Raw genomic sequence first — 12,489 nt, 5'->3', positions numbered from 1 at the left:
GGGGTCCGATCCTTCTCCTTTAATTGCTCACGTCCCAGACTTTGCAGCACAGAGATTAGGTATGGGTGCCCCTGCTACTGCTATCAGCTTAGTAAGTATGGCAGTACCTGCTGATTTTAGGGATAATCTGGACAGGGTGCATTCCCCTTTCTGCCCCCAGTCAGCCCCCTGTGTGCTCTGCATGAAATAAGCTGAGAAAATAAACACTGGGACTTCACCTTAAACTGTTCCTATTTCTTCACACTCAGCTCCACAAAGCAAATTACAGAAGCATATCCTTAGTCCAGCAAAGTACATCTCAGTCAACTGTAAAGGCAAAATAAGGAATTGGATAAGCACGTCCTTTGTTCGGCACGGTTCCTGACTCAGAGAGGCATCAGTTGCCCGGTTTGGTTGAGCCTTAGGAACAATCTTGCAAAGAGCTAACGTTGCCATCATGTGGCAACCTCCAGAAACAGAACCTTACTCCTGCAGTTCCCTCTATCCCAGAAACAGCACAAACGGCAAAACGCTCACGGATTGAAAGGAAGGTGCACAAATTTGTACTAGGCACAAATTTGTACATAAGAAGTTCCATCTAAACATGAGGAGGAACTTCTTTCCTGTGAGGGTGGCAGAGCACTGGAACAGGCTGTCCAGGGAGGTGGTGGAGTCTCTGTCACTAGAGACATTCAAACCCACCTGGACACATTCTTGTGCAACCTGCTCTAGGTGGACCTGCTTTGGCAGGGGGGTTGGACTAGATGATCTCCAGAGGTCCTTTCCAACCCTGTATCATTCTGTGATTCTACCGACACGATACAGAGCTGCGGGTTTCATGAGTTGCAAAAAGGAGCACCAGACACTGTTCACGTGGAACACGCTGCCAGAAAGACAGCACAGGTACCAAAGACCGACATACTCCATTCTTTTCTCCCCTTTCCTACAAATTGTAAAAAAAAAAAAAAAAAAAAAGGGTACTTAGACAGGAGTTGATGGCAGACACGGTGTTACGGAATCACTTTCTCCTAAGGCATGTAGCACCTCTCTCACCCTAACAGTGCCTTAACCTTTAATGTCCCTCTTCCCCCCCAGACACCCCTCTTGACGGGGCTGACACAAGCAGCAGCCCTCCCATCACATTTTTGGGGTTCCTGCTCAGGCAGACAACAGCCACCAGGCAGCCACCCTGGCAGGTGACAGCGCACTCCGTGTCACGCCAACGACTCGGATACCTCAGTGGCTGCCAAGGGGCAGTGGTGGGAACGAAAACACCGGCCAAGCTGCTGCAGTCATAGCCAAAGTGACTCCTTGGAGGCAAGTACCTTTAAAAATGAGGAAATGTAGAAAAAGCATCTGGGAGTTCATTATGATTGGAGGCACATCTATCTTCTCTACAGGCACTTTCAACAATTTTTCGCCCAGTCTTATATAACTGAGCTTAAAAGTAGTCCATAAAAAGCCCGAAAGAACCTTAAGGAAAATCTCACCTTAAAGGACCTTCAGGTTGATAGACCTTCTAAGTCACTTTCAAGTTAAAAGAGTTGCAGAGTAGGTGGATTAATCACTTTAAAACCCAATTTAAAATAATGATCTCCAGCTACTTGAACATGGGTTTTAATTCCAATTTGCATCATTTCTGATTTTTTTTCCTTAGTTGTTACATCCATTCCTATCAACCATGTGCTTAACTCAATTTCCAAAGCCACACGAATAGCTCGACAACACTGTATAGTTTTTAAGTGTTTGAGCATAGAGATGCCTGATTCTGGCTAAAATAAGCAACAGTGGCCACTAACTGCTTAAAAGCACACATTTGTAAAAGCCCATGCTTATCAGTATATTTTACTATAGATTTAAAGGTCTTATAACCATCATTTTTAAAAATACGTATTCTCCCTCCTCCATTTCATATTTTGCTTTAAAAATAATTTGCTTTTTAATTACAAGAGATCCCAGACTTCCATAATTTCTTCATTCAATATGAAGAAAATATATCCCCTGCAAACAAACTACGCAGGAGAAAACACAGGAAAATAGGGATACTGACATTCAGAGATACATGAACATTTTATAGTGCAAAGACTAAATCAAGTACTTCAGTATTTCAGAGGAACTGAGTAGCAATTTTTAGGTCACGTCCCCTTTTACTTAGTGGTTTTGATTAAAAAGCAGGAATTATACGGTGCATAGTTTTAGGAACTGTCATTAGGCTCAGGTCTTGACATAAACTCTTTAACTTTAAACCCAAGTCACCAATTTCCACCTTGTAACTGCACTTAGAGGACAACTGGGTTGTTAGGCACTTTTTTTTTTTTTTTGAAAATATGGATTAATTTTAAGCCTTTAAACAGCAATTTGTCAGTCTTTCAAAAACTGACACACAGTCTAACCAGAACACATACTTCAGGTTTATGCCTTAATTTATACAGAAAAATTAGTGTAATTGGTTACTCCTAATCCTTCACACCCCAGACTGTGCAAGTGATCTTGTTTATTTCCAAACACCAGGTATCGAGTACTGTACGGTCAACTTCACAGAAGGTGACAAAAACACATCTGCGTGTTCCAGGGAAACACCAGAACCCAACCCTTGGACATTAATAAATGACACAGACAACAATTCTTGGTCAGAAGCAAAGTGAACTTATGATTACAATTAAAATCAGATGTTTAACCATTTGTTAAAGAATCAGAACAAGGACACAAAGTCATACATAACTAGAAGTTTGTTTTATTTCTGCGCCTTCTGTGCCTTCTGCGCCTTTGCTGACTTCTGCGCCTTCGCTGGCTTCTCTGATTTCTCTGACTTCTCTGGCTTCTTGCCTTTATTGGAAGCCAGCCTCTGGAGCTTCTTCATTTCATGCTTGATGATCCTGTTTCTCTGTAAAAAAGGAAAATGTTTACTATTCATCAGAATGAAAACATCTACAGCTTATAAATACCATGAAATATATGAATTATGAAATTCTGAAGTATTTCATAATAAGAATCTTTATGAAGTATTATGAATTTCAATTCTAAGCATTCAGATTCTGCCCATTTTGATAATCACCCTTTTCTAACCCATTACATTTATATTATATAGTCAAAAGATTTACCACATATTACATTCAAAACGCCAAATTCCACCTAAAACTGTTCTGATCTACTAAGTGGATGACAACATTCTGGCTGGTAACTTGGGCACCCAGTATTTCATGTGTAATGACTTTCATTACAGAATGAAACACTAACAGCAACCCATCAAGAATATCTGATTTCGTCAGCAGGCAATTCCTTCCTCAGCTAGAACTTGGAGGAGTGACACACAGAGCACGTGGGTTCAAGTTTGATCAACTACTGAAGCGGTGGCCAAAGCAGCATGAAAAATTCAAGGCATTCACATAATTTGTGTCACTATATAACCCGAACCAGCTATAAAAGTAAGCCTACTAACATCTACTAAAGTAGTTTAGTAGACTACTAAAGTGACTCTAAAGTGAAAGCTACAAGCACTAACCCCCAAAAGAAGCGACGCTCAAACACTTACCATTTTCTTTGCTTTCATAACCTTGTAGCGATCGAAGTCAGTCATTTTGGCTTTCTGTTTGAAAAGAATCAGTCATAAAGCTCTGATATATATACACATACATATGAAAGTAGTAAAACTCGGTGTTTCAAAGCATTCCACAAGTAACTCTGATCATCTCCAAATTAGGCTTAGCTGCACATCTGTAACTAGTTTGCTATTTAAGTCCTTTGCCAGGAAGTGATGGTGCAAGAAAAGAGGTGGCTATAGAAATGACTGAATAAAACCACCTTTAGTGTTAAAATACAAGAAGCTGAAGCTGATAGGTAGCAACTTTTAGCAATCTATGCCTTGCCTACCTTTAATCTTAGTCTGCAATTGAAAATACGTAGTTAATTAGATTGCACCTAATTTTAATAAGCAGAAGCAGTACAACATGCAATACTCATATACTGAAAAACTGTACCTTTTCCCGGGCTTCAATCTTCTTTGCCCATCTTGTCGCTGCCCATTTTTCATTTATGTTTTCCTTTTCCCAGGCAAGTCGCACACACTTCTGACGGGCACTGCAATACAACAGTCACAAAATTATATTCACATTTTTTATAAAAAAAGATTCTCTCTGATGCTGGCCCATCAAATTCCATACAAGGGAAGATCACCCTTCTACATCACCTCAGACACTTACTTTAAGTCAATGCCACATACATCTCTGTGGCCTAATTAACATTTTGTTGAGCAAATGCTTTGCTGGGACTGAATAGAGCAGCGACTCCAAGAGGCATTCCCATGCACTACTCCTAGCACCGCTTCAGAATCAGCAAGTCAGCAATTTTTGTTTCTAAAATTACAGAAACTCATATAGTAAACTAAGCTAAAGAGAACAGAATGAGTTCAGCCTCCCTTAATTGCAGTGCAGTTTTGAGGGCAGGGAATGTATTCAATGTCTGAAGGTGACCGAAGCAGTAGTAAAAGCAAAACTGCACATTATTTACTGCAACTGCTTCCCCCGACACCATCCACCCCACAGCTACCTGCAAGTTGTATAGGCCAGTCTGCTGTTTTCTTTGTTCCTAAACAGTGGTTATCAGCCAATACTGATAACGAAAACTTAAGATGTATTCAACTGTGATCACAGTGTGCTAAATTTTTATTGCGCACACGTGTTAATCCATTAACTTCACGTTGTGTGAACTTTCTAGACTTAGCAAGCATCAGATCACATAATTCAGGCTTCAAGTAATAGCATGGTTTTTTTTTTTTTTACACAGGTCAAAAAAATGCAAACAACTCACCTGTGTGGGAACTTGAGAACAAAGTCAGTCAGCTGCATGCACTTGAAGGGCATAGCCTGCCTTCTGACACCACTGCAGGGACCATCAACTAGTGCCTGAAAAGGGAAGACAAATGTGGGGGGTTTATAAAGGCTTTCCCATCATACTCGATTTAGACCGCAGCTTCCTAATAACATATCTTGACAACAACCGTCCAAAATTGTAATAAATGTTATGCAGACAAAACCCAATATTGTTAAGTCTTGCATACAACCATACTTTACAGAAAGAATTTTAAAGGCCCATCTTTGTCTTTGAAAAAAAACGAACTGAACTTTTAAAAAAGCACACAAGACTAAGATAACATACCCAATATTTCTTTTTTTTTTACTAGCTTTTTCAGAAAAAATAAATGGAGTCCCCTAGACCAAATATTTTCTTTAAACATCCATTAATTCCATTCCACTCCTAAGTTTTAGACTCCAACTGACATCACTTGTCCACTTCTACTCCTAGGAAACATAGCAGAGAGGGGAACGTATCACTTGCCAGTGAAAAAAGCTTGCTACTGAAAGTTTCAAATGCAACAGCTGCTCAATACCATTTTTTTGGTCAATTACCTACTTCCTTGAAAAATCTATTTACAGTAAGTTTTCTTTAAAATCGATACACCTCGTTCACGAACTTCTGTGAAGACAAAAAGAAAACAAACGTACAGTGCTCTTCGCTTACCCTGTTTTGGTCAATAACATCCACAATGGCCACCAGCTTGCCAGCATGCGGCCCGAAGGAAATGAAGGCAACTCTGCCAATCTCGACGAAGCGTTTGAACACCTGGGAGCAGCAAGAATCGACAGGAATTAGGGGAAAATACACCGGGGGCCACCGCTAGGTTCAAGGCTCTCGCTGCCTGTGAAGCGGGTTGCCAAGCATTCCGACTGCACTGAATCCCTTCGGCTTGAGCAAAGGGCCCACGGTGAAGCCGGGCACATCGCGGGGCTCACAACTACTTCTTTTTCCGGCCATGGCCCCCCGTAGAGGCCGCAGGCAGACGGCGGGGAGAAGCTCCGAGCCCCACGGGCCGCAAAGAGCCAGGAGCGGCCATCGCCGGCTCGGGCCCTAACCGGGCCTGCCCAGCGGCCGCACGCGGGGCCCGCTCCCAGCCCAGCACGCCTGAGGCGGTCGCGGCCTTCCCATCTCCCATCTCCCACCTCCCACACCCATCCCACCCTGCCCTGCCCTGCCGCCCAGCTCGCCCCCGCCGGGCCAGGCGCAGGGGAGGACGCGGGGAAGAGACCCCGGTCGCAGGGAGGCCCCGGAGCCCGCACGTACCATGATGGCCGCCCGCGAGCGAAAAGGGAGGGGCGGTCCCGCCGGCGCCCGGAAACCGGCTCCCCCCTCCCCTCGCGGCGGCGCCACTGCGCATGTGCGGAGGCGGAGCCCGCCTGCCGTCGGGCGGGGTGCGCATGCGCCCCCAGTACGCGTGCGCTCTGCGGGGCGGAGCGCGTGGAGGCGGCGGGCTGGGGGGCGTCTGGACGCGCATGCGGGGTGGGAGGGGGAGGGCGTGGGCGTGGGCGCGGCGCGCAGGGCCGGGCGGGCCGTGGGCGAGGGGGAGCCGGGGGTGCGGCCGGAGCCCGCCCCGCTCGCTCGGACCGGGGAGGTCGGGGTGGGGGGAGAGGACGGCCTCGGTGCTCCGAGGCGGCACCGCGGGCAAGGGGGTGGTTTTGGTCGCGGCCGCCGTGAGGGAGCGGCCCGGTTGGCGGGAGGGTGCCGGAGAGGGGGGCGGATCCGCAGGCCGTGTCGGTGCTGAGGGGAAGGGCGATGGGCTGGTGGTGTGTGAGCGCGGGAGATAGCTCGCAACCGACACGCTGTGAGACTGTTTGTTGAAATTGCCCTACTTTTCGAAAGGCAGAACGTTTTCATGAGGGGGCAGTAAAAAAACACCCCGAGATTGTGCGTGTTTTTTCTAATTATGGTGCAGAACCGGCCCTTGACTCAAAAGAGCAGCGCGGCGACAGGGACGGCGGTGCTCCGGGTACCACAGGACAAACAGAACGATTGGGGAGGAGACAGGCGTAGCACACGTTCAGAGCAAACTTCTAGAGAGGTTACAACGCTTCTCAGTGTTATAATTCATCTTAGGAGGTGATGCCACCTGATGGTGAAAAGTTCGTGGTTTGAAAATCAATCATAGAGTGGTTTGGGTTGGAAGGGACCTTAAAAGGCCATCTAGTTCCAACCACCTCCCACCAGACCAGGTTGCCCGAAGTTCCATCCAGCCTGGTCTTGAACACCTCCATGGATGGAGCATCCACAGCTTCTCTGGGCAACCTGTGCCAGTGTCTCACCACCCTCAGGGTAAAGAATTTCTTCCTGATACCTCATCTACAGCAGAGGAACGTGAATTGGGATGGCGGTGGTACAGAGGGACAGGTAGCAGCACTCCATAGGCAGAAGCCGAGCCCCTGGCCTGTGCTGTTCAGGCAGCGTTGTGCCAGTGCTGCCATCACGGAGGCGCAGGCGCGCTGCCAGACGAGCCTGTTCCTTCAGTTCTTGGACCCTGTTCTCTCCCAGCTCCAGAGGCAAGCGCATGGGCAGCTCTGGTTTCGTTGCTCGGCACCTGTTGCCACACGAATGGCATCTCCTAGAGAGCGAAGGCACAGCGCGAGGACCTTTCCAGCCTCGAGTAGAGCAGCAGAGATGGCATGCTGGGTGGAGAGACATCCCATGGGATGACCAGCCAAAGAGCAGCCTCACAGCGCTGCAGGAGCCCAGCCTGGCGTTCTACCCAGAGCTCCCCGTGTTCTTCTTGCTGCTCTGCTGCCGAGGGGAGGGGAGGCAGGGGGCGAGGGGTCCTGCAGAACATCAGGGCACGCCAGAAAAGCTGCGTGGGTGTCAGCTCACTGAGCCGGCTTTGAGGGACATGCAGCAAGATACTGACGCACATGGATCACGTTTTGCAGGACTTTCACTCGCTTTAAACATCAGCCAAAGTATTTCGTATGAAAAGAGGAGCTTTGAGAGCAGCAAAGCATAAGCAAAAGAAGCGCTGCTGGGAAATAGGTCTGACCTTCAGCAGTGGAACAAAACATCCCAATTTCACTGTCTGAGGCATAGTTTTTATTGTTTGTACAGTTTTGCTTTCATAATAAAAGAGAGCAAGGAAAAAAACACACTTAAGCCATTTTAAATGGTGCAGATGTTTTATGCAAGTGCCCAGGGAATGGATCATTATAACATTAATGAGCACTTAACTCCATGAGGTATTTCTGAAGGTCCCATCCAGAATACCATTAGAGCGATACTAATTTACTGTGCTTTGCAATAGTAAGATATTATACATGTATTACACCGCCTATTTTTAAACATGTTCTAGGTCAAGTCAGTAAAAGGCGATGGCTTTGGGATTCTTCCATTTTGCGGTGATTTGGAAAAAGTCTTTTTCATTTTCTTCATTTGATCTAACATTACTCTCCAGTGCTACTTAAGAGGAAGGAAGGGACATTACCTAAAATCTTGGCCTTTTGAAGGACCTTTCCATGTTTCATGGGAGAGGTACTCAAATATTTGTCACTAGTGACTGCACTGATGACTCACTGAGGACGTGAGGGTTGCATCAGTTCTACGTAGCTGCGACTCGCATGCATTTCTGCATCTGTTAAGATCATAAAAGACTGGAAGGGGCATCGTAAAATACCAAACATGGGCTGTGCCTTAACATCAAACACTGAAAACAATTCAGGACCTAAAGCTTAAAAACCTTTTCTCCCGTGAATACACTTTTAAAAACATACACTAGGCCTGTACAAGCATACACTAGGTTGACACTATGGCAGTGAACCTGAAAGAGGCTCTACAAAGCGTCAGTGCCCCTCAATGAAACGTTAACAGTATTTAAAAGTAGAAGTTGTTTATATATGTTCCTCTGTGTTGTGTATATATATTAAAAAAAAAAAAAAAATGAGTGGCTTAGCTTTAACCACCAGGGTTTCCTTGCTGAGAATATGGATTCTGGAGGTAATGAGCATTATCAGCTCCAGAATCTCACACATCAGTTTCGCAGCATGCAAATTTCCATCCCTTGGGAAAGCATTTCAGTGATGTCCTATCCTTCTGATAAGAATAACTTGTCTACCAGGATGAAAATAGTGGTATTGGGGAAAAAATTAAAAGTAAACTTGGCTTAACGTTTCACAAATTAATTTTATTAATCTTCGTAAGCAGGCAATTAAAAGTATAAAACGATAAATAACCTATAGTTCGTACACATTCCCAAATGCTGTTCTCCTCACTGGCTCTCCCAGAAACCTGTTCAGGTCTAGGTGACAGGACAATGTTACACCCGTGGACCAGGTTCTGGCTCACCTGGGGGAGGATTTAGCTGCGGTTACTGCAGCGATCACCCGCCCTCCAGAAGCAACTGCTACAGCCACGGGGAGCCACGCTGGCTGCCTGTCCCAGCCTGGCCATGGTTTTTTACTGAACTGCAGCCACGGTGCTGGCTTGGAAGAAGCAGCTGCCTGGCTGGAAGTTCACCATTTCCAGCTTTCCCAGCTGCAACCGACAGGAGACGTTAAGACTGAGCAGGTGGATATCCTGGTGATACAGGAGGGAGATTACAGACATAGGGAGAAAAGAGAACTACTGAAAAAGGAAAACAGAAGGAGATTCACGGAGGGAGGGCATTCTTTGATCAGATACTGGCTCCATCTGAGTACACCTGGAAGTCCAACTGATTTTTGAACAAATGTACTTGGTCTTTAGCTGCCAACTCTAAGGAAGCTGACTTCCAAGCATGCTCCATTTGTGCAAAACCACGTCTGAATGGCCCTGCCATTCACAAACAAAGCAAAGCAAAGGTTTTGTAGGCAAGTAAATATTCCAGAATACCATTTCTCACAGAAATTTGGCAACTGAAGAAAATATTTCAATGACGTTTCAGTGCTCTCATCCAACTGCCTTTTTTATTGTTGTTGTTTTTAAAAACTCTTAACTGCAGTTCCAGGCCCATCACCCAACAGACAAAGCTTTTATCTCAAGCCAACCTCTGTAATGTCCATGCATTCTGAAGCAAATGTTATGTTTTATCAGATGTAACTTGGGTGCCACAGAGCACTTCATCATCTTGTAAAACCTTCTGCCTTACGTGCTGCTATTCTAGTAAGACTGACAGAGAATGGACAAAGAAGGGACAAAAGCCCTCGCTGCTGATCCTCTTGAAAAATGACTAACGTTTTTTTCTTCCTTTTTTCCTTTTTTTTTCCCATTTAAAAACATATTTAGTTCCTTTCAAATCATCTATCAGCCTGTGAAAAACTAAAGAAAAGAAAACTCCAACCGCACAACCAAAGCCGAAAGCAAGAAGGTTATACAGAAACAAAAGACAAAGTATTATTCATGGGTAAAAATACTGGCCACTGTTCTGCTATCTCACAACCTAATCCATACGGGGAACAGATGAAGTTGGGATAGGAAACACATTACGTGCCAGTGGAATTCATAATCAAATATTAACTTGACTTTTGAGTGTATGCGTCAACAAGATCTCTCACACGCGAGACACCTGTGTGGGAACCACTACTTGGGTGGCCTCACAGGCTTTAGCTCGTTAGCAATAGATGTCAGATATGGTAATCTCCCTCTTAGTTCTTACTTTCTCACACTGAAAAACTCTGTGCATGAAATGAGTAACCATTCAGAGAGGAAAGATGCGAGCAAGGGAAACTACACACACAAGGCAGCAATCCTCAGATGATGGAGAGGGAGGAAAAGTATTAAAGTGATTGGCAGTAGCTATTTGTGGGACATTTGGGAAAATACAGAGTTCCGTGCAGGTACTGGATCTGGGCAAAAGGAAGCGGTAGAAGGGGAGGAGAGAAGTGAAGCTGAGATGCTCTTTTCTCCTCTTGCAGGTCCTGAAGAGTACAACAATCCCTTCTTTCTGCTAACTCTTAAAGCCCTTTAGATGTATTCCCCTCGCAGCTTCACAGATCACATCACAGCAATATTAAGGGGAATTAACAGAAACAGTGGGCAAAGGGAAGAGATGGCAGATGATGTGGCAGGAGGCTTTTTCAAGGGTTATTGCAGAAGGCAGCTGAAGGAAACCAAAGCTACACAAAAGACAGACCTATGAAAGGGGCGCTGACCATGAAGAACTCCTTAAGCAGTGGGTAAAATCGTAGTCTTATGATTTCAGGAAATGAGAAGTTTGGTGAAGAACACCGGGGCTTTCAAGGAAGTCAGCTTCTCTGCAGCAGCACTTGCAGGAAAGCTCTGGAGTTAATGCGTTTGACAGAAGCATCTGATCAGTAGATCCCAGTGTTGCTGAAGGAACACTGAGACCAGGACAGTGGAAAGGCCAAACAAGGCACTACTGCCGTGATCGACAGGCTGAGAGAGCTGGGGTTGTTCAGCCTGGAGAAGAGAAGGCTCCAGGGAGACCTTATAGCAGCCTTTCAGTACCTAAAGGGAGCCTACAGGAGAGCTGGAGAGGGACTCTTTGTCCTGTCACCCCACTTCCTGACAAGGGGTAACGGTTTTAAATTGGAAGAGGGGAGATTTAGATTGGATACCAGAAAGAAATTCTTTACTGTGAGGGTGGTGAGGCACTGGAACAGGTTGCCCAGAGAAGCTGTGGATGCCCCATCCCTGTGTGTGTTCAAGGCCAGGCTGGATGGGGCTTTGAGCAGCCTGCTCTAGTGGGAGGTGTCCCTGCCCAGGGCAGGGGAGTTGGAACTTTAAGGTCCCTTCCAACTCTCACCATTCTATGATTGCACCTCCAGCAGTATGTTCCCAAACCCACTACAGAAAGGGAGTTCTGCCAGCCTGCAGACTGGCTTCTATTCCTCTTGGCCTCGAATGAAGGGTATAACACGGTAATGCTTCAGAAGATCCCAGGTCTGAGACTCTATCCAGACAGTTGAAATAACATGTACACGACAAGTTAGTACTGACTGCAGTTGTCTGAGATCAACAAAACGTGGGCACTACAGGTCAGTCTTTCAGTATAAGAACCTACAAAAAGTATTTCTGTGAAAGTTAAAGGGAAGGACACTGAAAACTCTAGTGGCTTGTGGAGGTAACTATGAGACACTGAAATTTAGGTTCAGTTACTAAAGCGTGGAAGCGTTTTGTTCCACCTTCAAAGCAAATATTTCGTACCATAGCAGAGGCTTTGAGATCTCCATGGTACCAAAAGATCAGTTTTATAATAGGTTTTAAAGTCCTGAGAGGTGTTGGCAGTTTATTACACCTTTATGTGCTGAGGATCAATCAATTTTGAACAGCAATAAAAACAATTCTATCCCAGCTGTTCCTTTCACATCATTACCTACTGCTTGTTCCAGTTTCAGAAATTAGATTATTTGGGGGCTTTTAGTGTCAGCACTGCACACAAGAACAATTACCATCTTCTCACCTCCCACAATTCCTACTGACCTGTTCAATTTTATCTTAAACAACAGCTGCCATGATCAAATCCGTCACCACTGGAGTTCTCCAGTTAGCGCAGAGTTAGTGAACGAAAAAATAATACATACCTGGCAGGAAAAGGCTGTTAATCCCTTACCAAGCAGTGTGACATATCTGCCCACGTTTTCTCTGCTGCAGACTTGACAAAATAGTTCTACAGAAACAATTGCCAAAATATTTCAAAAGCACTCCAGTTCACCACATCACAGATTCCTTTGTGTCTCTGCTGTATTTACACTTCTGGTCTTTTTG

At 45.4% G+C, this 12,489-nt stretch overlaps 1 protein-coding gene across 1 annotated transcript; it reads right to left on the bottom strand.

The window, feature by feature from the left end:
- Positions 1–2,202: 2,202 nt before the first annotated feature.
- Positions 2,203–6,183, bottom strand: RPL14 (ribosomal protein L14). Its single transcript, XM_074150549.1, has 6 exons — positions 6,097–6,183; positions 5,497–5,598; positions 4,786–4,880; positions 3,957–4,056; positions 3,512–3,565; positions 2,203–2,863 (listed from the first exon to the last, which is right to left on the bottom strand). Exons 1-6 carry the CDS (start codon positions 6,097–6,099, stop codon positions 2,714–2,716), a joined length of 504 nt encoding a protein of 167 aa, XP_074006650.1. The 5' UTR covers positions 6,100–6,183; the 3' UTR covers positions 2,203–2,713.
- Positions 6,184–12,489: the final 6,306 nt, after the last annotated feature.

This window comes from Numenius arquata, chromosome 7 (genome assembly GCF_964106895.1).
Source record: "Numenius arquata chromosome 7, bNumArq3.hap1.1, whole genome shotgun sequence".
NCBI lineage: Eukaryota > Metazoa > Chordata > Aves > Charadriiformes > Scolopacidae > Numenius > Numenius arquata.
Note: the sequence above shows the minus strand (reverse complement) of the source record. Positions and strands in the feature narration are given on the sequence as shown.